Below are 25,207 nucleotides of genomic sequence, written 5' to 3'. Positions count from 1 at the left end.
AGCAAATAATAATAGCTCTGGAGCTGTGATACGTATTTTATTTTTGTTATTTATTCCTTAAAGGAAGCACAGAGAAATCACAGAGACCATAGATGTAAAGAAGTTATGTAACTTGCCCAAAGTCACACATTAATTAGTACTCATGTCTGGCTAAATAAGTCCATGTTTTTGCCATTCTACTACTTTGCCTCTGGACCACACTAGGTTGGGAGTAATATTAAAAATGTTTAACAACCAATTTCCTCAGACCTTAGAGACGTTTACCAGCTAAAAATCAACCTTGACTTTCATAGATCATTCCAGTCCACATCCAAGAACAAGCCACATTCCAGCTTTTACTTAAATTCTCAAATTACTAGAACTGAATCTCCTTCCTAAACCACCCTGGATGTCCTCCTCATAGTGAACTTGGAGATTTAAGATTTATAGCAAATAGGCAAATGAGTTTACAGAATGTTTGGGGTACTAGCAGGATCACTGTGCTTCAAGGTAGGGTCAGAGAATCAGAGCAGGTGCCAGCCAAGAGTCAAGAGAGAAAGCCCTGAGTAGGAGCCCTAGTAGTGATGGCGGATGCTAGGAAGCTGAGAAAGGGAAGGAAAGGAAGTGATTGTGAGGAGAGAGAGGTGCAGAATAGTGGAAGTAGCCAGCCAAGGGGGGACCTCAGTACCAAGTCTGAACAGAGACCATACCTTAGGGCTGCAGATAAGAGCAGTAAAGGCCAGAAGAGCCCTTTTGTCACCCTAGATCTACCAGGAATGTCTCATGCAGTTAAAACTGATTTAGTGTTCTTGACAAATTCCTTGAAACAGGGCTTCCTGGGAGATACAGACTGTTTCCTTTGACCAAAGCAATAGGAAAGCAGTTTGGACACCATTCTTAGAATCAATTCAGATACTTAAATTCTCCTTTACCTTCCGGAACAAATAGAATTTTTCAGACCACAACAAAAGAGCAAAGGTTTAAAATACTGCTAATCCCCAAAGAGGACACATATTAGAAACCAATTAGTATGAATGGCAGTTTAAATGACCAGAAACTTATCTTTCTCTGTTTGACTAGGAGGAAGGGGAAAAAAATGCAGTCTACTAGGTTCCTGAAGCAGTAGATGAGTTATCAATGAAAGAGAAAGGACAAGAGTGGAGACTCGGAGAAAAGATAAATTTTATCTATTTCCATTTCATTTTAAACCCCAACTGCCCCTAGAAAAATATTTAGTGGACAAAGAGAAGCTGTGCCAAAAACTGTTTTATCTCATAATTGGCTGTGCTTAAGAACAGCTGATGCAGGGCTGGGGGTCCATTAACAGCAAGTCAGCCCCAGCCCCAAGAGAAAGTGACAGTCGGAGAGCCAGGGTCTCTTTGAGGAGACTGAAGCCTGCACTTCACAGCACCCGCCACCCCTCTTTGCTCCATTAGAAATAATCACTCCTAAGTGGCCTATCATCAGTGCCAGCATGATTTTTCACATTTACTAAAAGCTTTTCCCTTGGCCCACTTACATTTTTCCTTTTGTTTCTAAGTCACTATTTAATTCCCTCCCCTCTTTATTTTGCAGTTAACTGACTCGAAACATCTGATTTAAAATAGGGCTTACAGAGCAGATTTCTTCTGTCCTCTACATGCGCTCGCAACACCTAGTAACAGCCACTGCATATGCATTAACCAAAAGGCCCATTAGCAGGGCATTGTTTTGTACTTTTGTAGACAAAGAAGAAAGAGACCTTCAGTTGGAATGAACTGTTTTTTTTTTTTTTCTTTTTTGAAACAAATGGTTTCCTTTTAGATTCAGAAATGGAATGGCATTGAGGTTCTAAATTATTCTCGTCTAAAGTGTTTGTCTCTCATCTTCACTTTCCTAGATTATGATCAATTTTCCCCCAGAATGAATTATTCAAATTGAGCCCAGTCTTCTGAATCCTTAGGAAAAAAAAAAAAAACAACAATGTCTTAGCACTTTGGGTCTATTCTACTCACTTATCACTTGGCACATTCTGCTTGGTACTGGCAGACATTCTTTTTTTCAATGTATAATTTATTTCTCCAAATGGCCTGCAAGCTTCTTAAGACTAAAGATCATGGAATTCATTCATTTATTCAACAAATGTTTTTGAATATCTGCTAGGTGCTAGACATGCTCTAATCACCTCAGATGTATCCAAGAAATAATCAGATAAAAGTCCTTGCCTCCATGGGGTTTATATTCTAGTGAAAAGAGATAGAAAATAAATAATCAATGTCATAAATATGTAAATGAGAGTATGTTAGAAGGTGATAAGTGTTAACAGAAAAAAATAAATAAATAAAACCAGGTAACGGGAATCCGAAGTATAAAAGGATAAGACTACAAGACTGCAATTTTAAATAGGTTGAGCAAGGTAGATGAGAGAGCAAGCCATGTGGATAAATAAGAGAAGAGCATTACAGGCAAAGGCGATACACTAAGGTGGGAACTTAAAGTATAGAGTCACCATCAACTGACTCTGGGAAGACTGTGAATGAGAGAGAGAGTACAGCTTTGGATATATTAAGTTTTGGATGTCTATAAACATCCAGATAGAAATGTGATGGAGTAGGTGGTTAGGTATAGGAGTCTGGAGAATCAGGGTGGTAGATGAGAAGAGATGGTCTGTAAAACAGGGTAAAACCAAGAACATGGATTGTCCTAGAAATAAAGTGAAGAAATCTTATCAAAGATGCAGAGAGAGATATTGCTGATAAGTAAAATGAAGATTGAGACTTGACCATGGAATTTAGCAACCTGGAAGTCATTGGTAATCTTCAATAGCCTTATCAGAGTGAGCTTGAATGAGAATGAGAGGTGAGGAATCAGAGACTGTGAATATAGACACCTCTTACTAAGAACTTTCTTATAAAGGAAGGCAGAACAGTGAGGTGAGAGCTGATGGGGAAAATTAGTGCAAGAGAAGATATACTGAAAATTAAATAACAGTATAGTTGTATTCTGAAGAGAATAACAATTGAGAAGATTTGACAATGCAGAATTGAGAGAATTGTGGTCAGTTGTAACAATATGAAATAAAATGCTATTTTTTTTTTTTTTATAGAAGGTAGCATAGCAGTCCTTCTGAAAAAGAGACTCCCACTTATTATCGCTTTGACAAGCCCCCTCCGTGGATAGACCTCCGGGCTTCTCTGTCAGCCGGGTCTTAAAATTGAGAGTTTATGTTTGCCATAAGAAAGTGGAAGGAAATTGAACAGTTCATGAAAAGAAAAGCTAACAGTGCTTAGGAAGGAGGCTCTGTGTCACATAATCAAGATGAGAGATGTGGGGATTTTTGGAGTTGGTATGTCTTGCAATACATACCCTCTCCCTAGTTTCTAGCACTAATTTTTTGGTAAAATCTATACACGTAGGTTTTCTTTTGGAAATATCAAAATGTGCTGAAAGTTATCTCAAGATTGTAAACAAATTTAAAGTGTGAGAGCAGAACTTACCCATGGAAGGACACATTGAGGTTACACAGCTGATTTTCTCTGCCAGACCTCTGTCATCATTGCTTGCCCCAGGCAGCTCTTATATATTTTATACCAAATTATACACTCATAACATTATGCCTGCCTAATTCTTTAAAGTCCTGCTCAGTAACATATACTCCAGACTCAACTTCTCACTTACTTGGTTCTGACTTTCTGAGTTGTCCTCTCAGCCTAGTTAGGGGCAAAGCCTCTGAATATCTACTCCCCAAACCCCTCATCTCTCACCACCATATTTCCTCCTTGTTCAATGCCAGAAAACTGAACTATTTCAAGTTCCCCAAACTACCATGCTGTCATCAGTGCCTTTGCGCATTAAGTTCCCTCTGCTGGAAATACTTTTCTTCTCCTCTAAGAATAAAGCCCTCATTCTTTGCATGTTTAACTGATTGTCCTTTAATATTTCATCTAAAACATTTTTCTACGGGAAAGTTGTCTCAGCCTCTGCACCTCTATCATGGTAGTGCTTACTGTAGTGCGTTGCAATTGATGATTTATTGTCCTTCTCTCCCGTTTAACTGTGAGGTCTTTATTGTCTCAGTTTCTGTGATATTCTATGTACCTAGAATAGGGTCTATTACATAGTAGCTGCTTAATAAATATTTATCTTAAATTGAATAAATATCTAATATCAAAATGTTGAATACCAAGCCAGCTAGCTTAATATTAACCCTGACCTCTTACGAGTCAGATTTAGAGTTCATCTGCTGTTCTAAAATCAAGGTCAGTGTCTTATAGTGACTCTGGTATCTAAGACTATGTCAAGTTACAATTGTGATCCTGTTTTTTTTTGTTTTGTTATGTATACTTTTCCCTTCCTAGTCCTCTGTTAGAATTAAAGACTGATTGCTCTTGAATTAACTAATTTAATGGGGTTCAAAACTCCAACTTAATTATTTCTGTTACTGTCTGATCTCTACTTCTATACTTCTAGCTAGTAGAACTTTTTTTGCAGTTGGATAGCTGGCCTAAAATTTCTAGAGCCCAAATGTCCAGGAGACTGAGACTGTACAGCTACTGATGCTAAGCGACTCCTCACACCTACTCCTACCCTACTCTGTGACATATTCATGACCACGTTAGAACAAACTTTATGATTGAATTAGGTCTCAATTTTGGGGAAATGTCTATCCTACTATCGCATTACCTCAGTTATGCTACTTTCAACTTATATTTCACTCCTTTTCTGCCCGTCCAGAGTGTCAATATGTCTCATGTCTGATGCCTTGTTATAGATCCAGTCAGGCCGCTGTGCCATGTGTCAGACTTTGACTCTGCCACTACTTCCACCTTCTGAACCATTCTGCATGTCCAACACACTCTTATCTACCTGTTCTTTGAAATTTGTTCTTCCCATTTCCCACTCTTTACTTTGCATGTACTACTCTCAACTCTTTGTGTTGATAACTTCACACTTTTTATTGCAGTTTTAAGTTTTATCAAGAAGTTAGAATTGCACATGACGCATATATGGGTTTTGAATGTCCTGATGTTATTAATTTTGACCTTTGAATACTATGAAAACTATAGATAAGGATCTGTAGATGACAAATTAGTGATTCTTACTCTTAGTTCTAAAAGTTAATAATGTCGGAGAATGCCTCTGACTTTAAGATACTTATTTAATGCCTATTCCTTTCCTTAAGTCTCAAGTTCATAGGTTTCCTTCAATTCTCTAAGAATGTTTAAAGGCATTTTCATTCAGGAAAATTTCTAAGAGCATTTTAGATTTGAGCACATGGACTGCAGAGTCTGTGTTTCCCCCAGAAAGTCTGATACATGAATTTCTGGAGTAGAAATTTTTTGCAGAAACTTATTCCACCTATCATGTGAATGGCTAAATAGTCTTTTTAAGGCAGATCATTATCTGCATATTTTGACAGGTTTGGCAAAAAGAAACAGAATAGCCCAACCTAATTGAAGTCATTTTTACCACCTATTCTTAAGAATAATTGGTCATAAGAAAAATATGAGCAATTATATTCCAGCCAATTATATTCTGTTCCTGCCCTGCTATTTATTAAATTCAAGCCATTTTTGATTGGCTCAAATCCCTGTGCCTCATTTTTCTGTATATAAAAAAGAAAAAATACCTCAGAATTTTTGTGAAAAATTAGTAAAATACAATTTTTGTATGTAGTATGTGATCATAAATATTATCAAATATTATTTTTTAAAATCCTTAGAGTGGCAAAATAATGAAAAGAAATAATTATCAGCTCATTTCTTTATTCTCTTTTTTATGTTTTGAATCAATCTCAAAGGGTCATTGATATACAATAGGAAACCAAGCAGTAGTGACGTCAGCAGAACATCATATTGATAAGGAACAGTTGCAAAGAACAATGTATAAGCTTCCAAAAAATGTGTGTGTTTGGGTGTGTAATGCTAACTAGACTCTGTATTCAGTAGTTCCACATGGAACGACAATTAAAGATTATTACTTAATATCAGAGAGGCTATGCAATGCTTAAGTTTATTGTTTGAGAAGGATTTAGTAGAGAAGGACTCCTTTATTTTATTAAGACTGAAAAATTCTTAGTCAACTTATGGGAAAGTGGGAAGAATTTGAAAAGTAGTAGAAATGGCAAATGATAATCAAAAAGGCAATAGAGAAAATATCAAGAAAATAAAAATGAAAGAAAATATAAACATTTAAGCTCTAAAAATATTTTGGAACAGAAATTTTAAAATGAGATTTATCTTAAGTACTATGATTTTATGTTTTTATAACAAATGCATAGCAAATAGAATAGTTTTTACTGCCCAAACTCATTATAGGCAGACAAGATTCAAACTGCAGCACAATTCGATGGAATCTGTATATGCCATTGTCACTGCTGAGGTTGGAGTTAAGTACTTTGGAAACATCTAGAAGTTAAGTTGCCCTCTGAGAGTTAAAACTGTGAAATTAAAACATAATAAACAAGAGTGAGAAGTTGTGAAGCTACTTTAAAGAATAGAATGCCTTCTAGGTAAGCAAAATTTAATTATCTCCTATCTGAAGGTACTAATATAACCAGAGAAAGAATATGTCCATTAGACATTTGAGTTTCTTAAAAAGAGACTTCCACAGAAAAATACAAATGACACATATAAAAAGTGTTCATGGAAAATAGATTCTTAGCTGATTTACTACCAGTAAGATCGGGTTTATCAAACTCTGGATGCAAAATAGAGTACTGGATTTGGACAGAGACTTCCAGGGTTTGAATCTCACTTTGTGACTTCCTAGTTATGGGACTTTGAACATAATAACCCAAACACCAGTACCTTCGCCTCATCTGCAAATTGGGTTTGACACAAGTACCTCTTCACAGAGTTCTTATGGCTGAAACACAAACCCTCAATAAATGCTATCTATGATTATCATATTCATTGGGCCAATTTTCTTTTCTCTGATTCCATATTAATATTAAGCAACCTTCAGAATACAATATGGTTTCTCATGTAATTTGAGAATGTAGTGGCCATGCAGTTCAAGTGTTGCCGTGCCTGTGACAGATATATATCACGTTATAAATTAATAGATTGGATTTTTAGTGTTATGTGTCACTCTCATGATCTTGATTAATGTGAGCTTATTATGTTAGCAATGTGGCATTTGTTTCAGAGCAATCTAAAAGTCTTTCAAGGTAAAGTGAAAATTCAAAAATTCAACACTCATTGCCTCAGGTAAGAATGTAGTTAAATTCAATGACACTTCTTCATTATAAGAAATTCTGTTTCCAGAGAAATAAAGACTAGAGACTGTATAGATATGTGGTAGAGACTAAAACATAAGACAATCACCTTCCTGGTAATATCTTGCATTGTTTCTATATCCCTTAGTTTACTATCCCCAAATACATCCTTATCATATCATCAAAGTGATTTTTTAACAAAAAAATTGTGATACCACTTTCTTTAATTTCTTCAGTGATTCCATAGTAAACAGGAGAAGTGCACCTGAATGTCCCATTTCCCCTTCTTCCTCACTCCCAAAGGCAGTGATATTCATACCTTAGAGTAGATTTCTGTTCTTGACTGTAGTTGATTAGACCAAGGGTTCATACAGCTGGGCCAATTAGCTTCTTTCTCTAGAAGTTTAGTTGGTCTCTAACAGCTGCTAGACCTATAACAGGTAAACTCAGGAGTGAAATTGAAGGATGGCTGTATTTCCTGTATGAATTGTGATGCAGAAAAAGCTTGTTGCAAAGATAAGAATGAAACAGCCACATGAAAAAGAACAGAAGTGAAAGAAGGGAATATCTTAATAGCCTTGTCTCTACTTGTTTCTGTTTCTAAGGAGTGATTGAATTCCACTTGGGTTTCATGTGGGAACCTGAAATTTTCTAATCAACAATCCCTTTGTCCAATCTCACCTCCCACCATGTCACAGCCAAGCCAAGAACTCACAAGACTTTGTGAACTTTCTATACTTTCACATCATTACATTTTGTGCATGCAATTTTTTCTGCCTCCAATACCCATTCATCCCTTTCCACCTGCCAAATGGTTATCCATCCTTAGGCATCCTATTCCTGGCACTTCCAGTGCGTTTTAGAGACACTCACTTTATTGCACATTATTTATTGTACAGAAATGTTTTGCATGTGTGTCTTCTCACATCCTATCTTTTCAGATGGCAAATATCTACTGTTTATATTTTTGGATTTCATTTTTTGCATTCCAAATTCAAAGCACATAGTGTGTGCTGTTATGAATTCCTGATAGTTTACAGTTTTAAACCTTGTGTAAGATAAGATGTTCAAAGAGCACAATTGCCTAAGGCATTGGAATTAATGGTATTCTTTCTGGGACAAAAATAAAATAAAACAAAACCTGAGCTTCTGAAGAATCACATTCTACTTGGCATTTCCACCAGCATATAGTAGTCCTGGTAATTATTGTCAGTCATAGACCTACCATGTAAAGCTTTTTAAGCTGTTTCATCAATGTCTACTTTAAATTGTATTTGATGTATTAAGCGGCAGGATAAAACTGGTAACAGTAGCATCCTGGGACAGAGCCAAAAAAGAGCTGTGAAGGATGATTTGCCACTTCATAACTGCACTGACCTGGACACAAGTGGGGATTAAATGACAGCAGGTGTCTAATCAGCCACTATTTGGAGAGCTGAAGTTGGGTTATCACAAGCTGAGAGGGTAGTCAGAGTGACAGAAGGACAGGTATATATATATCTGAGCAGGTTTTTCTCCAGACAAAGGAACCACAATGTGGCCATCAGAATTGAGGAATGAGGTGTGCCAGTCCCACTAGGGGTGGGGAACATGCCAGGACAGCAGGGAATGGACTATCTAAGATGACGGATGGAGAATGCTGTGAAGTAAGAGGAAGACTATACAGAACTCCTGGTTTGTCCAGGAATTTCCTGGGTAATGCTTGTCCTGATTTAATTACTACACACTTACATCTCTCCCTTGGGTTGTTTATCTATCTCTCTTAGATGAAAAGTAATAGAATGGTTTTAATTGTAAACAATCATTAAATCAAAACATTACCAAACTCAAGTCACAAACCAAGGTGAAGTCATTCTGTTTAGAAAGTTTCTAGAACATTGCCATAATACATATCTGGGCTGCATTTGCTTGTGTGTTTGCCCAGAATCCCTGTGAAGGAATGTTCTTAGTCTCTGTGGTTCAGGCAAGGCTCACTTTCTACACCCACAACTGACTGATGCATCTAACGGCAACCCTTCTACTTCCATCAGACAACCCCAATGTGGGTCATACAGAGTCCTTCTTAGGATTTGACAGAACTTCTCAGGTAAATCTCTCTTTATGAGTATGAGATTCTGTTGGTCATCTGTGCCATCAAATGGAAAAATGTGAAGGGATAGTGAAGGTAATGTAGAAGGTAACTGAGCAACAAAGAATTCCTGCCTCCACCCATGCCTGGAATTTATTTTCAGTTGTGGGACGCAGTGAGTTCCATTTTTCCTTGGTGTAGCATGAATTAGGTGTGCACATATTACCAGAGTCCTGTCAAATACAACTGCCTTCTTATTAAACTGTCCAGTTTTTTATCTACCCTATTTCATTACACCAGGCATAGGCATACATTTTGCAGATATATCAATAGGACAAAGAAAAAAGAGATGATAGGATGGATCTAGGACTGGGTCAGCCTAGGACAAAGCAACTTTTTGTGACTGTGGTGCCCCCAATGAGCACAACACTTAAAATACCTTGGCTGGAAATCAGTCACTAATGTGCTTATTTGTCATGAATCAGATACAGCAAGTTTTAATAGCAATAAGCAAAGAAAGGGAATTAAAATGCGACATTAATTCTATTGGCTTATCACAAACTGAAGCATTCTGAATAGAAAATTGACTTTAACACATGTTGAACTTAAACTCCAATGCCTTAGAGGCCAAAGGATTTTAGCCTTAGCATAGAGAAAAGCATTGTTTACTTTTCAATAATGGCATAATTGCTTTTTCTCCTTGCAGTAACAGAAGAAATAGGGGCAACATTTTTGGTATTGACTTTAGGAATAACAGTCAGGCTGGCAGCCCCTGCTTTCCAGGGAACACAGATACACTCCATGTAACACCTCAGTTGAGCTCATTCCTAAGACAGGCTCTGACCAATTAGGAGCCCCATGGGATAGTGTGGAGCTAGTCTTGCATCCAGCCTCAAGCTAGTCTTGGACCCACCTTAAGCCCGTGGTAGCAGTTCTGGCATTCTCTGTCAGTTTCTTCCCCGTTATCTCAGTTGTTTCCCTTGTTCTTAACTCGAGATCTCTGATTATAGCTCTGAGACCTTACCCAGCAGGGTTGAATTCTGCTGCCTGCCTTGTTTTTGGAACAACTTTCTTTACATGGACTGATTGTCTCACAGCACAATGTTTCCCTCCACTTGGCCTAGAGAATCATAGGCCACTGTTATAATCTATTTCATACTTAGGAATTCTTTGTGTATTCAGTTGGGCATAAGGACTCCATATTTCCATGGTCACTGACTTTGGTTCCACCCAGCATAGTATCAATGTCTGCAGTAAAACTCTTCTGCAGGTTCCCGCATTCTTCATTCTCACATTTCTTTTGTAAAATGTTTCAGAACACTGCACTCACCAGACTTATGAAATAAGCCCCGTAGGCTATGAATTGCTACCAGATGTGCCTGAATTTACAAATATGTAAGGACAACGCTAATTAGGAGGCTTTATAGTAATCCATTTGAAAGACTGAAGCATCTCAATTCAGTGTGTTAGAAGTAGTAAGAGTGATAGTTTTCTATGTGTATTTTGAAGGTATATAGGTTAGGATTTTCTAATACATTGGTTGTTAGGTGTGCTAGAAAGGGAGGAATCAAAGATGCCACCAAGGTTTGGCCTGAGTAACTGGAATGATATGAGTTGTCATTATCCTAGATAGAGACAGCTGAGGGAGAAGCAGTTTTAGAGGCTGGGAAGATGAAGAGTCAAGTTTAGAATGCAGTGTAGTATCTACTATACATCAAAGTAGACATGTTGCATTATTCAGGAATCTCTAAAAACACTCTCACTTCTAACACCAACTGCAAAGTTTGAGAGTCTCCAAGACCACCTTCACTTCTGACACCAGTTGTGATTTGAAGGTCCACAAGATCACACACAAATTTGATAATCTGCTAGAACAACTCACAGAATGACTAAAAGCTATTATACTCAATGTTATGATGTCCAACAAAAAAGAATAAAGGTTAACATCAGTCAAGAAAAATCACATGGGGCAGAGTCCAGGAGATGTCCACATTCAGGGGTTCCAGTTGTTCTCTCAAATGAATCTGTGGACAGTGCCAAATATTGCAAGAAACAGTGAGTGACCATATTCATAGAGTCACTTGAACTTTGGTGTCCAGAGTTTTACTAGGACTTAGTCATGGAGACATGACTGAGCACTAGCTTGACTGACCTGCAGTCTGTAGCCCCACCAGAGGTTGAGCTGATAATCCCACAACTCAAATTCCTTACCATAAATCCCATTGCTAAACTATCTTCTGTGGCCCAAGGACCTGGTATGTGTATTATGTGTCAGCATGAGTTTTTGAGATTTGAGGATATTTGAGAAGAGGAAAAATATAGAATTGTAATGAGTTGCTTCAGATTATAAATTTGTACACTTTTAAAATGTTTTCAGGAGACTGTACATCAGAATTGCTGCTTGAACTCTACTTATTAGAATATATTTATGGTTTAAGGTTGAACCGTATGGGTTCTGGCTTCAATAGAGGGCATGATGTCTAACATTTATAGTCTGTGCTCTATTGTTTTCCATTTTGAAGCATAGAGAGGCTTTGCCATCAATAAAACAGTATCATGGACAAGATTTGATGATACAAAAAATAAGCAGGAGATTTTAATATAAAGATTATCAATAGATGATACTATCATACCTATCCACCACCCCAAGTCTAATTCCTTATTGAAACACAGATCTGGTCTTGTAATATTCTCAACACAATGCTCCAGGTAGACACTGACAATCAATTGATCCTGGTGTGTGAATTGAAACTGATTTGCCACTTGAATTATAATATATCAAACTAACATGTTTTTTCACATGTTTTGAGTTTTGAGTTTATTAGTCTCTAACATACTTTAAAAATGTGACAAATCTTAGAAAAAGAGAAGGCGATCCCTCTCTAAGAGGTTACTGTAAAGACTTGAGGATTTTTCTAGGAGACCAGCTTTCTGATTTTATTTTACATAACTAGCTTTCTCTCTTCTGACAAGATAAAAAGACTTAAGAAGTTTCCTCTTCCCTTCCTCTTCTCCCCAATTTTCTTTATTTTCTGTTTTCCTTGTACTGATGAATAAATCCACTTAACCCCCAAGAAGAAGAGAGCTGACAAAAATTTGGAGACTAAATATTTTGCAGTATCAATCTACTTTTTCTGTCAAAACAATTTTTTTTATTTTCTTATAAAAAGCTTCCTTCTCTGTATTACAGTGTTGTCATATATTACAAAATCATAGCTGTTATACATATTCTATTTAGTTTTCTTTAAAATACTCTGTAGCACAAATAAAACATTCTAATAAAAATAACTCCTTGAAATGTTATATTTTGGCCTCTAAATGAATTATCCTTTTTCAACTGAAAAAAAAAGGGGGAGAGGGAGAAGATGGTGAAACATTGAATGTAGATGAGTCGTTTTTGTATCGTTTATTATACAATACATTTTAGGGAGTAGTCCAGCCTGCACAAAAGACCACGTTAACTGAAATGATAAATAGGACTGATGAATACGCCAGGTGGCAAAGCTCTAGTTTGTGTGGCTGCTGAAATCAATACTTGAGGATAGGAGGAAACTTGGGACTCCCTTCCTGGGACTAGGGAGAAGAAGGGCCTGTGAAGAGGTGGAGTGATTGATCTCTTTAGAAAAAGGCGCCAGCTGGAGTCTGCATAAATGGCTCCTTCTGGATTCTCCTTAAAAGCTAAATTGATGGTAATTCTGAAAAGAACAGTTTAGACCTCTGTCCCCTGTAAGCTTAAGCTACACCTTCATTTTAGCTACTATAAAATAACTAAAAGTAGAAAAAGGCTAAAAAACATATATACACTCAGTGAAGGAATTAGAGGCAATAGAATGTTACTCATCTACTAAACTAAAGGGATAATTGCAATGTGCTGCTTTTCTTTGTTAGAAGATTTCTAGGAACCCATCTGCGCAGAATGTTTCTTTTTTATTATCATTACATCAATTAATTACATTAGGCAAAAGGGGGCATTTTAATTAAAAGACTGTTTTAAGGAGTTATAATTCTACTCTTTCATTAAATAACTTAACCAGGTGACAAATTCGCTAAATTATTTTTCTGAAAATCATTGTTTGGAAATTACTTGTATTAACCACAGTTTCAACAAATAAATTTTGTCCTTTTATTTTATCTAATAGCTGGGTCTTTTTATTTCTCCATTTTGATCAAAAGACCATAAGATAGGACCACATGTAAACCATCCCAATTATTTTGAGAGACTTTTTTCTTAAAAAAGAGAAAAATTGTTTCATTTTACAAAACATGCATATTGTATTTGGTTAGGATAATCTTTTCCAAAATTGGTATTTTTTAGAACATGATAAGTTGCAGAGGAACATTGGGGAGGTAGGAAGAGTGCCTAAAATCCTGAGAGGAATGCACATAGCCAGTATTGTATTAAAAGATTTCCTACTGTTTAAGCCCATTTTCCTATGAATAAAACCTTATCCACATACATTAAACTACAGGGATACCATCAAATCACTTATATTAAATAGATGGGTAAACATTCATTCTGGGGATGTTTCGAATGCATCTTTCACTTTGTCAGCTCTCTCTTATTCTCCCAAGGTGTTCTAAATAACAAAATTCAGGAAGGTATTTGTATCTAAATGCCAGATAATGGGGAAGGCAAAGAATCTAGAATGGAAATATAGATAAAAGAGAAACAATATCACAAGGCACTTTGATGAAGGATTAGAAGCCATTAGAGAAGTCTAAGCACCTGTTGCAGGATATGATGGAAAGCCAGAATTTAAAAATCACGATTCTACTTTCAGTATTCAAACAGCTCTCTAGATTTCTTCTGACTGATTGAAATGCTGCACCACTTTTATTCTAAAAACTGAATGTGAAAAGGATTATTAAAACAACTTTTGTAAAAAAAAAAAATACGACAGTCAAACTATGTCTCATGCAGCTGAAGACTGAATACATACTATTATTCTAATCATTATATTTATCAATAATGTAATATCTTACACATAGTAAATGTGTGCTGAATGAATGAATGAAGACAGCATTTTACTTGAATTCTCAAGTAGAAGATGGCAGTTCCTACTAGCAGCAGTTATTTTTTTAGCTCTTCAGTATTATTCCTCAGGGGAGCTTGTGAATTGAAATCTGTTACATTAATGCTAGCAGGGATATATATGTGTGAAGAGAATAAGTAAACATTTATTGTACCTGATAGCTCAATGGACTATCCACATGAGCTCTTAAGAGACTTAGAAAATACTTGGCAGTATTTATACTTAGAGTGAACTTCACAAATACTTTTTGTGGATTTAATTCTTCAGAAAATTTTTATTTTTGTATCAGCTAAGCTTTTTCAACTGAAATCTGTTGGGCTAATCTGTAACTATATATCTCCTTTTGTTTTGGTAAGGAGTTCATCTCTTAAAAATCAAAATTTTGATGTTGTTAGGTTTTCAGTATAAATCAGTGTCCAATACCTTCCAAGAACATATTTAGTTACCAGCACGTTAAAACAAACAAAACTATACAATGTAATATACATATGATGTATTATTGAATTGTACACTTGAAAACTATATAATTTTTAACCAATGTAACCCCAATAAATTTGATAAAACAAAACAAAACTGTATTCTTCCCATGTTAGCTAAAATAACAACACTGACAACTGCCACTTATCAAGAGTCTAATATATGCCAGTTTCTTTTTTGGTATTATATATATGCATACATAGGTGCTTTTACCCTATGTTTGAGAGGAGGAAAGCAAAGCAAAGCTAAGAGAGATATAATGCCTTACACAAGGTCACACAGATAATAGATTTTTGAAATGAGATTCAAATCCAACACCCAGGCTAAATCCCCCAAATTTGCATCTGACTTGCACAAAATCTTATAAAGTAAGTAGACCAAGGGTAGCTTTCTTTTCTTTATTCAGCTAAAGTTGGCATTAGATCAGTCTGCATTTATATAAATAATTTTCTTAGAATAATAAAAATTTAGAGCTAGGAAAAAATTTAGAATCAGTTTCGTAATTCTATGATATTTCGGTTTTGGTACCACTTTATATCACTAATTTTCAGGATATCTAAAAGCATTTATAATGTTTTATATTTATTGATATTTACCATATCATAAAAATTATAACATTTAAAATATTTTTAAATCATTTGATAATAGCAATAATAAATCCATTATTTATTCACATAAATAGCATAATTAATTGAAAAATGCCTACATTTTCCAGAACAAACAAACAAAAATAGTGAGAAGAGTGGCATTGTTTTGCATTTTCATAAGTCTCTTTAATATTTGATTTAATGGAAGTTGGCTGGATTTTCATATTTGTTTTCTAATTCAATTTGCTGTGATATCACATATGTTTTGTAACCTCTTAGGACACTTCACTGCACACATCCGAGAGAATGAAAGTGAAAAAGCCAAATAACCTAGTATTATTATAAAACTAGTAGGACCTCAGAGACCCTCCTGAAATGATGCTAGGGTCTATGGATCAAACTTTGAGAACTGCTAATCTAGATAAGATTTTCGTTTAATAGACATGGAAACTAAAGTGTCCCATGGATCTGTTACTTTTTACACATATTTTGGAGGATTTATAAGACTTATGTTAAATCTAATATATTTAAGCAGTTGTTATATGTTCAGATATTTGTTTCATCTTTGTACAGCTCATTGTTATTATATATATATGTTAGATATATAATATAATCTATACTCATTATATACATGTTAATTCCCTAGACTGAATTGTATTGTTTAGTGGGTACATTTAATATCAATTAATTACGTAGCATTTATTTTACTGCAGTTAGTAAATATTTAAACTCATGAAACAAAATGAGCTAATAATATTATACTGTATGATTTATGCATCCATTATTTGTAGTATTTTAAATGACGAAATTCTAAAATAATTTATAATAAATTTTATAGGACAATATTTTAAAAGCAAAAGATACTAGGTACATTTGAATTTACATATTTTTTAAATTGCATGTCTAATTTGAAGATGAGAGTACTGAAAACAAGTCATGTTAATTTTATTGCTAACTATGTTGCAATGTATTAAAGGGTATCTAGCATAATATGTATAAGAGAATCTATTTATAAATTCCTATAATTGGATTTTATTTTCTAGATTCTGTTATTTTAATACACAGTAGAATTTTAGTTATAATGAGGTATATTTTTATTCTTATTTTCAAACAGAATATTAAAGTAATATATATTTATATATTTTATATATATGAGAGAGACAGTTCTAATTATTCACAAATATTTTCCTTTATTATTATTTGTCACATTAATATTTATGAACATAGTTTTTCAGGGAAGATAGAAATAAAGAGATAGAAATGAGATGGAAAAGAGATAGATAATGAGAAAGAGTAGAGGAAAGAGAAAAGGAAATTGCTTAACTTGGTCCAAGCTAGAATAGAATTAGATGATTCTTTTCTTCTTATCACACTCTTTATATATCCATTCTTAAAGGAGTTTCATTACTTGAAGTTTGTATAAAGGAATACAGTCAATGATTTATCTCTGTTATTTTAAAATACATAAAATTTTTATGGAGCTACTTCTCTAAGAAAATGTTTGCTTTAGCAATGTCTGTGGTTATATTTATTTCTGAAGTTAATATTATACCTAGAAAATAATACAAAAAAGTTTTATTTCCTAGAATAATTTAATTACAGTTCAGACTACTTAGAATCTATTTTATTAAGGAAAATTATTTCACTCTTGAATATACTAAATTACTATACCATTACTTATAAACAAAAACAAAAAAGAAGTAACCAGTCTCTAGTAATAAATTATGTCCACTATAAAACACTGTTAATTAAGGACAAACTAGAACAATAATCATTGACTTACAACAACCTGTTAGACACTGTCACAAAACAGCTATTAATATAAAATACAAAACCTCTATGTATATAGGTAGAAATGTACAGGAAATGTATGGAAGAATCATATTTCAAGCCAGTAACAGTGACAACAGTGTACTGGAGTACAGAAGGAGGCTATTTGACTCTATGTCCCTTTATATATTTAAATTATTTATATTAACTTAAAGTCATTTATGTCTTTCATAATTTGAAAAATGTAGAATTTGAGAAGTGATTATTTTAACAAAAATCATTAGGGATCTAGAGTTTCAAAATCATTAGGGATCTAGAGTTTCAAAACAGGAATTTCAGTGGCCACACCATATAATATATATATATCTGGTCAAGAAAATCAGGCCTTGTACTGAGTATGTTTTGTGATTCTATGATCCACTCCATTTTTTCTCTAATATTCTTTTTTTTAAAACCTTTTTCATTAAAGGTCTCATTCGTTTGCAAGAGCTCATCAAAGCTCCATCAAGGTACAATCTTCGACTTAAAATCCGTCAACTACCTGCTGACACAAAGGATGCAAAACCCTTACTAAAAGAAATGAAAAGAGGCAAGGAGTTCCATGTAATCTTTGACTGTAGCCATGAAATGGCAGCAGGCATTTTGAAACAGGTAATCTTTAATTAAATTCTTAGTTTCTTTATTACAATTGATTTAAACTATAGTCTTTTGTTTTTTGAAATTGAAGTGTTATTTTTACAGTTTTAAAAAAGAGAGACTTCACCTTGATATAATTTTCTGATTAAAAGTCTGACAATTGCTTTTAATTAATTGTCTTAAAAACTGTAATGTAAATATTGATGATCTTCAAACAGATTGTAATTCTGAGATTATTTTCAAGTGGCTACAATACTGTTTGTTAATGTGGATATTGATTAATGAAATAGATATTTCCATTTTGTATTGAAATGAAGAGGGAAACGAAGAGTCAGCATCGAGCAGCTCAGCCATTAAAATCAACCAGTAGGAACAAGAGACAAAAGATTTGTTATTCAGCTGGCATCTGCTAGAGATTCTTTACACATTTGATCTTATTTAATCACCACCACAATCAAAAGAAGTAAAGACTACCTCCACTTTAGAGATGAAGAGACCGAGTCTCAGAAAGATTAAGTAACTTGACTAACATTCAGCAGCGAGAAAGTAGCAAAGAGATGCATATCCCATCGAGTGATGTTAAGAAATATTCCTTCTAGAATAAGCATTGCCTACTTAAAAAGATAATACTAAATCAATCAAATAAAACAATTCATAGCAGTAAAAACTCTTAATATTATTTCAGCACTATGCAGACCTAACAGCACACTGGAAATTAGTAATTATTATTAGCTCATATCTTAAGATGAAGGAACTGATATTAGGGGTTAAATAGCTAGTACAAAGTCATATGCTTACTGTAGTAAAGTCTAGATTTGAACACAAGTCTTTGGACTTTGTTTTTTAAGCTCTTTGTGTACACTAGCAGACCCCACAGTGCCTTAGGATTATTCAACTGTCATGTGTAGGATAAAATATTGCTCCTGGAGAATGATGTCGATTCAGATGCCAAATTATATCCCATCAAATATAACTACCAACAGTAAGTCCCTGTTATAACATGGTTATTTTATGAAACAGATGTTTGCTCAATCTTCCAATGTGAATGTTGGTTTCACTACAGTAAAATGTTTAATTGGATTTGGAAAATTGCTCTAGTGTTAGATTTGGGTAACAAAGCATGTGAGTTTTTATTTTGTTTTATTTTGTTTTTTAAATAATGAATAAAATGATGCAATGAAAGGAAGCACTGAAATATAGAGTACATATTTATTTTTCATTTACTATCAAAACAATTCTTGATCACATTTAGAATACACGGACTTGGAAAGGAAACCTTTTCTTTATGCCTGAAATAAGTAGAACTCTACTGTTTGTCAGTAACAGAGCTTTGGGTTTTCTCTAGGATTTCAACAAATATATATGATCATTTGTTTTGTCTCTAGAATAACTAACTGTGACTTATTTTGCTATCTGAAAGTGAGAAGACCTATCACCTTTAATAGAATTTCCATTCTGCCGTCTATTTGATATATTCATTATTTTATACTTGTTCTCCTAAGTGCATTCTGACCTACAGATATTAAGAAATATTCATTCCAAAATAAAACTAAGTCAGGACACAGAGAGTAAAACAGAATTGTCACAATATTTAAAATATGTATAATAGAAAACTTTTTGCAAATTGGGTAGATGAAAAATCGAAACGAAGGTAAAATGAAAATATGAAAGTTACAAAGTCAGAGTAACCATATTGTACAAAATATATCCTTTTATATCCTATAATACTGGCAGATCATATATATATATAATCAGTATTTTTTTTAACTTGTCCCTGGAGATCTTTTGTCCCACATTAGGATCTCACTTACTCCAGAACCAGTTCAAGAAGACAGCAAATAGCTTCCTTCTTGTATATGCAGCAGCACATTTAATAGGACTCTATTTTATGATTTACACATTTTTTTCTGAGATTCCTCAATGTTGGCTAATGAAACCCAGAGAACTGGAACAGAGTTGGAGAGCAGGCATGGATGGATTTTTAGTTAGTCTGGCTTAATTTCAAGAACAAATATTGGAAGTTTCCAGAAAGAAGGGATGGATTTATCAGGATAGCCTTGTTTGTTTGTTTGTTCAAAATAACTGAGTTTTACTAAATACTAAGCAGTAAATTTGAAATTTTCTTGCCCAAAATCTTTAAAAGTGAGTAAAGCTTGGGGCTGGCTAGGTTTTTTCTGAGGCAAACTGAGGACTGTAATTGGCATGCCTTAATAGCAGAGATTCCACCTCCACTCAGAATGAATGTGTAGTTTGTGGAAGAGTATTAGATGCACCTGAGAATGCTTGTTTTCTACTAAGAGCTCTTCATTCAGGTCATTTTTCAATTATCATCACCAATTTCTGTTCATTGATGAATAGCTATATCAAAAGCATTCTCTATTTTCAGAGGGGAAATGGACACTTCTTATGACTAGCAATCCAAAAATCCTTGTTTTGAAATAGTTGAAAATTGGCAAGTACTCTAGAAGTATGAAATAAAACAGTGACTTACAAATGGTCTATTAATAAAAATTAAAAAAAACATTTTTTTATCTGTACTTTTCGAATAAGAGTGGTGATTTACATTTGCTTCTTTCATGATAAGGAAACATCTCTAAAGTAGTAAGAAAAATTCCTGTTGGCATTGTATTCTGCAGTAGTTTTTCCCTGAGTAATACTCTTCATCAAAATAAAATAATATTCCTCATTAGGGTATTTGTGGTGGACACATTACAAATATAATGAACTAAGAAGAGCTAATTTCAAGTTTGTGTCAAATGGAATGTCTCCTTTAATGTGGAAAGCCATAAGCTTTACAATTGCAAATATTCAACTAATAGCTTTTCTATCAAGAAAATTGGTTCTGAAATTCCTTCAGTAACCACTAATCTTCTTTAACTGTGGAGAAAATATTCAGTTTGACCCAATTTTAATGTAACCTGAATATTATAGGCTGATTTTTTATTACATCCTGGTATTTTTTCCTCACTCGTCTTATTGACATAATGTATTTCATATAATGTGTACCTTCAATGTTAATATTTTTATATTTATATATTTTTCTTCTTAGGCATTAGCAATGGGAATGATGACAGAGTACTATCATTATATCTTTACCACTCTGGTAAGTAATTTATAAAATATAAAGAAGGCACTCTAAATCTTTTTATTATGACTTTCTAAGATGAAAAATGGGTTTTTGAGTGAGAAGAAATAAATGATTGGCACTTTTGTAGTTATACTATATATTATTTTGATAAAACCTAAGAAGAATTATCATCACAAAGAACAATAACTCTTGGTGGGAAGCTGATGAGTTTGAAATAATATCATTTCAGATATAAATTTAAAATATTGTTTTATTTTTGTATTTCTTTAGAGGACTTTCAGAACATAATGGATTTTAAAATTAGTTTGCTGAGAAATCAATGTTTTAGAAAAGCACAAATTCTTATGCTGTTAGCTCTATTCACTTTATAAAAATCAGATAGATTGAAGCTGCTCTTTTAGTAGATTAAATTCACTATCCTGTTTTTGCCTATATTAGTTGGATTTTTAAAAAGTCAGTATAATTTATTTTACAATTAGCAAATCGAGTGTTACCTATCACACTTTTTTCCTTAATATGCATGAAAACCTGACTTCACTATTTTACCAAACCTACTTTTAGCTCTATTTCTTTATCAATTCATATACAGATTTTTCATTATTAAAACAATAAAATTCAAGTAGATAAATCTGAAGAACTATTTATGAATCCAGCAGCAACCCATCTAGTAAGTACAGAGGAGTTCCTAGGAGCTGTATGAAAACGGAAAGCTTTTAAAGGCAGAGAGGGGATGGAAAAAGGAAGTCATAAATGAAAAAAAGGATTACTTCAGGTAAAGTCAACTCCCATTAGGTGACAAAAGGGTATATTTAGGCAGATTACCTCACTGGTGTTGACCAGGAAATTACACACTGAGCAGTTAAGATTACATTTCTGGGGAAGGTTGAAACTGCAATTAGGTGAGATATTAAGCCTTAGTTTGGTGACATGAGCTTTGCACAGTGACTCCATTTGGGGCCTCTTGTTTCTTTTTAACATCTTCCTCTGTGAAATAGCTGTATGTCTGTGTCACTAATTTTTTCTTGCTCATCCTCCAAAAATGAGAATATTTCCAAGTTTGGGCCTTTGTCCTATTTTCTTTGATTATTTTCTTTAGAAATGATATGCATTTAGTGTTTTAACTATTATGTTTTCAGAAATAAAATATAATGTCCATCTGTAACATTCCTGAACTGTTACATATTGATACATTGCAGAACAATTCTAACTGTGGCGGCATTAAGCAAATTATTTAAAACGTAATGTCTTTTCCTCTAACTTGACCTCTCTTCTGATTTCCTTCAAAACTTCCATTGTCTCTGACTCCTCTATCACTAATAAAATTCTACTGATTTTTCCTCCATAGTGCCTCTAGCATACATTTCTATCTCCACAATTACCAGTCCAACCAATGTTCTCTCTCTTTTAACTCAAAAGTCTCCCAGTTGATCTCCTTGCTATTAGGAGAGTTGAAGCCACCAAATCAAATTACTAAAATTTAGTTGATCACAATAGCTTTCTGTATTAAATCTCTCTTCCAATAGAGCTTCTTCCAGCAGTAGGTTGTCTTGTACTGATAAATACTAAGATTGACTCTGCTGTACTATCTCTATATCAGTTGCCATCTGGGAGACTATTTTGTAGCCTATAAGAAATTTAGTGATAGGCTGGTGGAGAGAGAATGGAAGCCTACACTCATTAGCAAATTTTATTTTAATGCTGCTGCAACTCATTTCTACCATGATCATAAAATTTTAGGGAAATCAAAAGAACCTCTTAATAAGGAAAAAATGAAAAAATCTAGTTTACGATGTATAGAACTCATTAGCTTGTAATTGAAGACCTTTTTAAATTTGATTCTAACCTAATTTTTCTAGTCGTTTGTTCTTTTGCTGCTATTTTTCTTCATCAATTCTCTTTTATAGTCAAACTGATCTACATCAGTCTCCTGAATAGATTTGATGTTTTCTAGATTTTGCCTCTACTGACACTTTGAATGGCCTCCTTTTTCCTTTTGCCTATCAAAAGTCTGGCCATTCTCTGATGGCAGTTCAAATTCCATCTGCTTTATAAAGTTGTTTCTGACTATAAAAATTGAAATTCATCTGTCTCGTTTCTTACTCCTTGCTGACTTCTACAGTTTTACCCCTTAGCATATATTGTAATACATTATTTATTTACTTCTTGAATATATATATTCATATATATAAATATATGTTCATATATATTCATATATATATAATCTCCTTGGCTAGATTGCAAACACTGAAAAATAAAAACCTAAAGATCCTTTATATTTTTTACAGTATAGAGCACAGATCAGGCCAACGTCAGCTTCTCTCCACAGAATTTTATACCCATTATCTAGCCTGTATAACTGGATGAGTCCAAGGCAAGCTGTGCACAGTACCAAGGGCATTAATCTTTCCCCGGTTCTCATGTTGTCTCAGATCAGAGAGAGGGCCAAATCCCCATACATTGCATGTTCTTAGTGACATCCAGCTCCCCTGATGGCTTTGGTCTCCTGTCTCCTGGGAAAACCAAAGGGCAAAGCCAGAGCACTATGGATTGAAAAAGGCAACCAAAATCTAAAGGATTCCTTACGGTGAAGTTGCTGGATATGGTATAAGACAAAAGGACAGCAAAGGTTCTGCAACCAAAAAAGCCAGTCTTGTTAACTTTGTTTCTCAGCTTTGATAAAATTTTCTTTAGTTAGAAGCCATATTTTATTACCTGTTTCTTTAAAAAAAAAAAAAAAAAGACAAAACAAGACATAAAAATGGCAATTACCAACCAAGGAAGCAGGGCACAGAAAAAAGAGCTTTAATTAGTTATAAGTAAAATATTAATGTTTAACATTTAAGGGTAAGCAATCCTTAACATGGAGAAGAAAGCTTATACAGGTTATAGATAAGCTTCTTGTTCCACTGGTGGAATTAGAATATGATATATATACATATGCATACATGTTTGTGTAAAGTATGTATATTTGCATTGGCAAAGAGTGAGAAACGTCCGTTTGAATCTGGGTGATTTGTAATGTTTAAAGTCACCTGAGACACAATGGTGTTAACCATCATAAAGGGAAGCAAGAATAAATGACTGTCTCAATTATGCATGCCTGTAAATATACTGTATTGATAATAACACACAAAAAATTTGTGTCTTTCAGGACCTCTTTGCTCTTGATGTTGAGCCCTACCGATACAGTGGTGTTAACATGACAGGGTTCAGAATATTAAATACTGAAAATACACAAGTCTCCTCCATCATTGAAAAGTGGTCTATGGAACGATTACAGGCACCTCCAAAACCCGATTCAGGTTTGCTGGATGGATTTATGACGGTATGAATACCCACTTAAAGATGAGTTTATGTTTCTGAGTAATGTTTCATAAATTATTAAATCCTCTGGATCCAAACTTTGGTTTAATTGTTTGACTTTAAAAGCACGATATCAGAGTTACTATTACAAATTAGTATTTTAACAATTTTCTAAATCAGTTTTTATTGCAAATTTCAACTTTCATTTAAGTATCTCAAAGCATTAAAATTATTGTTAAAAATACTACAATGTAAGGTTTTCTCTGAAATCAATTAGTGCCATATTTAGGATAAATTAGAGACTAAAAATAATACATTACCTAATAGTTATTTTTCTGATTTGAACTGCCAGTATATGATTACTCTTCAACATGTTGGTTTCGGATATTTGATATCTTATATGATACAAAAAAATCTCTCGAGCTTATTCACTCTTTAAAGCTAAGACTAACCAATAATCACATCTGTCATTTTTAAGTCAGTTTAAATTTATGAACAGGATTAATGCAGAAACTGTAAAAGAAGACTATATTCTCATATAACTTTAGTTGTTTATACCAGTGCTGCTAATGAATATCTAATACAAAGCACATATATAATTTAAAATTTTCTAATATCTATGTTAAAAAACATACACACAAAACAGGTAAAGATCAATATTATTAATTTTATTTAACCCATTATATAAAATATGCTATTATTTAAAAGGGTAATCAATATAAAAATTATAACAGATATTTGCATTTTTTCCTACTAAGTCTTTGAAAGTTATTATGTATTTGACACCACACATATTAATTCAAACTAGTCACGTTTGAAGTGCTCAATATCCAAATGTAGCTACTGACTACCTCATAAGACTGGGTAGATTTAAGCTATATTATTTAAGCAAATTATAAAAGCCCAATGTATTCTCATTAAATCTACTTTCTATAGACCAAATTATTGCCACAATTTAGGAAAGAGCTCAGCACTTTGGCAATATTTACATTTCTTGGGTCATTACCACCAACTTTTAGTAGGTATCAGTCTAAATGGAAACTTTATAAGCATAAACATACTCTATTC

General features: G+C 33.8%; 1 protein-coding gene across 3 annotated transcripts in view; it reads left to right on the top strand.

Annotated features, from left to right (window-relative positions):
* Positions 1-25,207, top strand: part of GRIK2 (glutamate ionotropic receptor kainate type subunit 2) — a 580,378-nt gene that overhangs the window by 230,465 nt on the left and 324,706 nt on the right. For all 3 annotated transcript variants that reach the window (XM_011360720.2, XM_011360721.2, XM_011360722.2), the window contains exons 4-6: positions 17,582-17,763; positions 20,798-20,851; positions 23,988-24,161. In XM_011360720.2, the coding sequence (XP_011359022.1) occupies positions 17,582-17,763; positions 20,798-20,851; positions 23,988-24,161 (410 nt within the window). The remainder of the gene's footprint in view (positions 1-17,581; positions 17,764-20,797; positions 20,852-23,987; positions 24,162-25,207) is intronic.

This window comes from Pteropus vampyrus, unplaced genomic scaffold, assembly GCF_000151845.1.
Source record: "Pteropus vampyrus isolate Shadow unplaced genomic scaffold, Pvam_2.0 Scaffold58, whole genome shotgun sequence".
Taxonomy (NCBI): domain Eukaryota; kingdom Metazoa; phylum Chordata; class Mammalia; order Chiroptera; family Pteropodidae; genus Pteropus; species Pteropus vampyrus.
The sequence above is the reverse complement of the archived record's forward strand: the minus strand, read 5'-3'. Positions and strand labels throughout refer to the sequence as shown.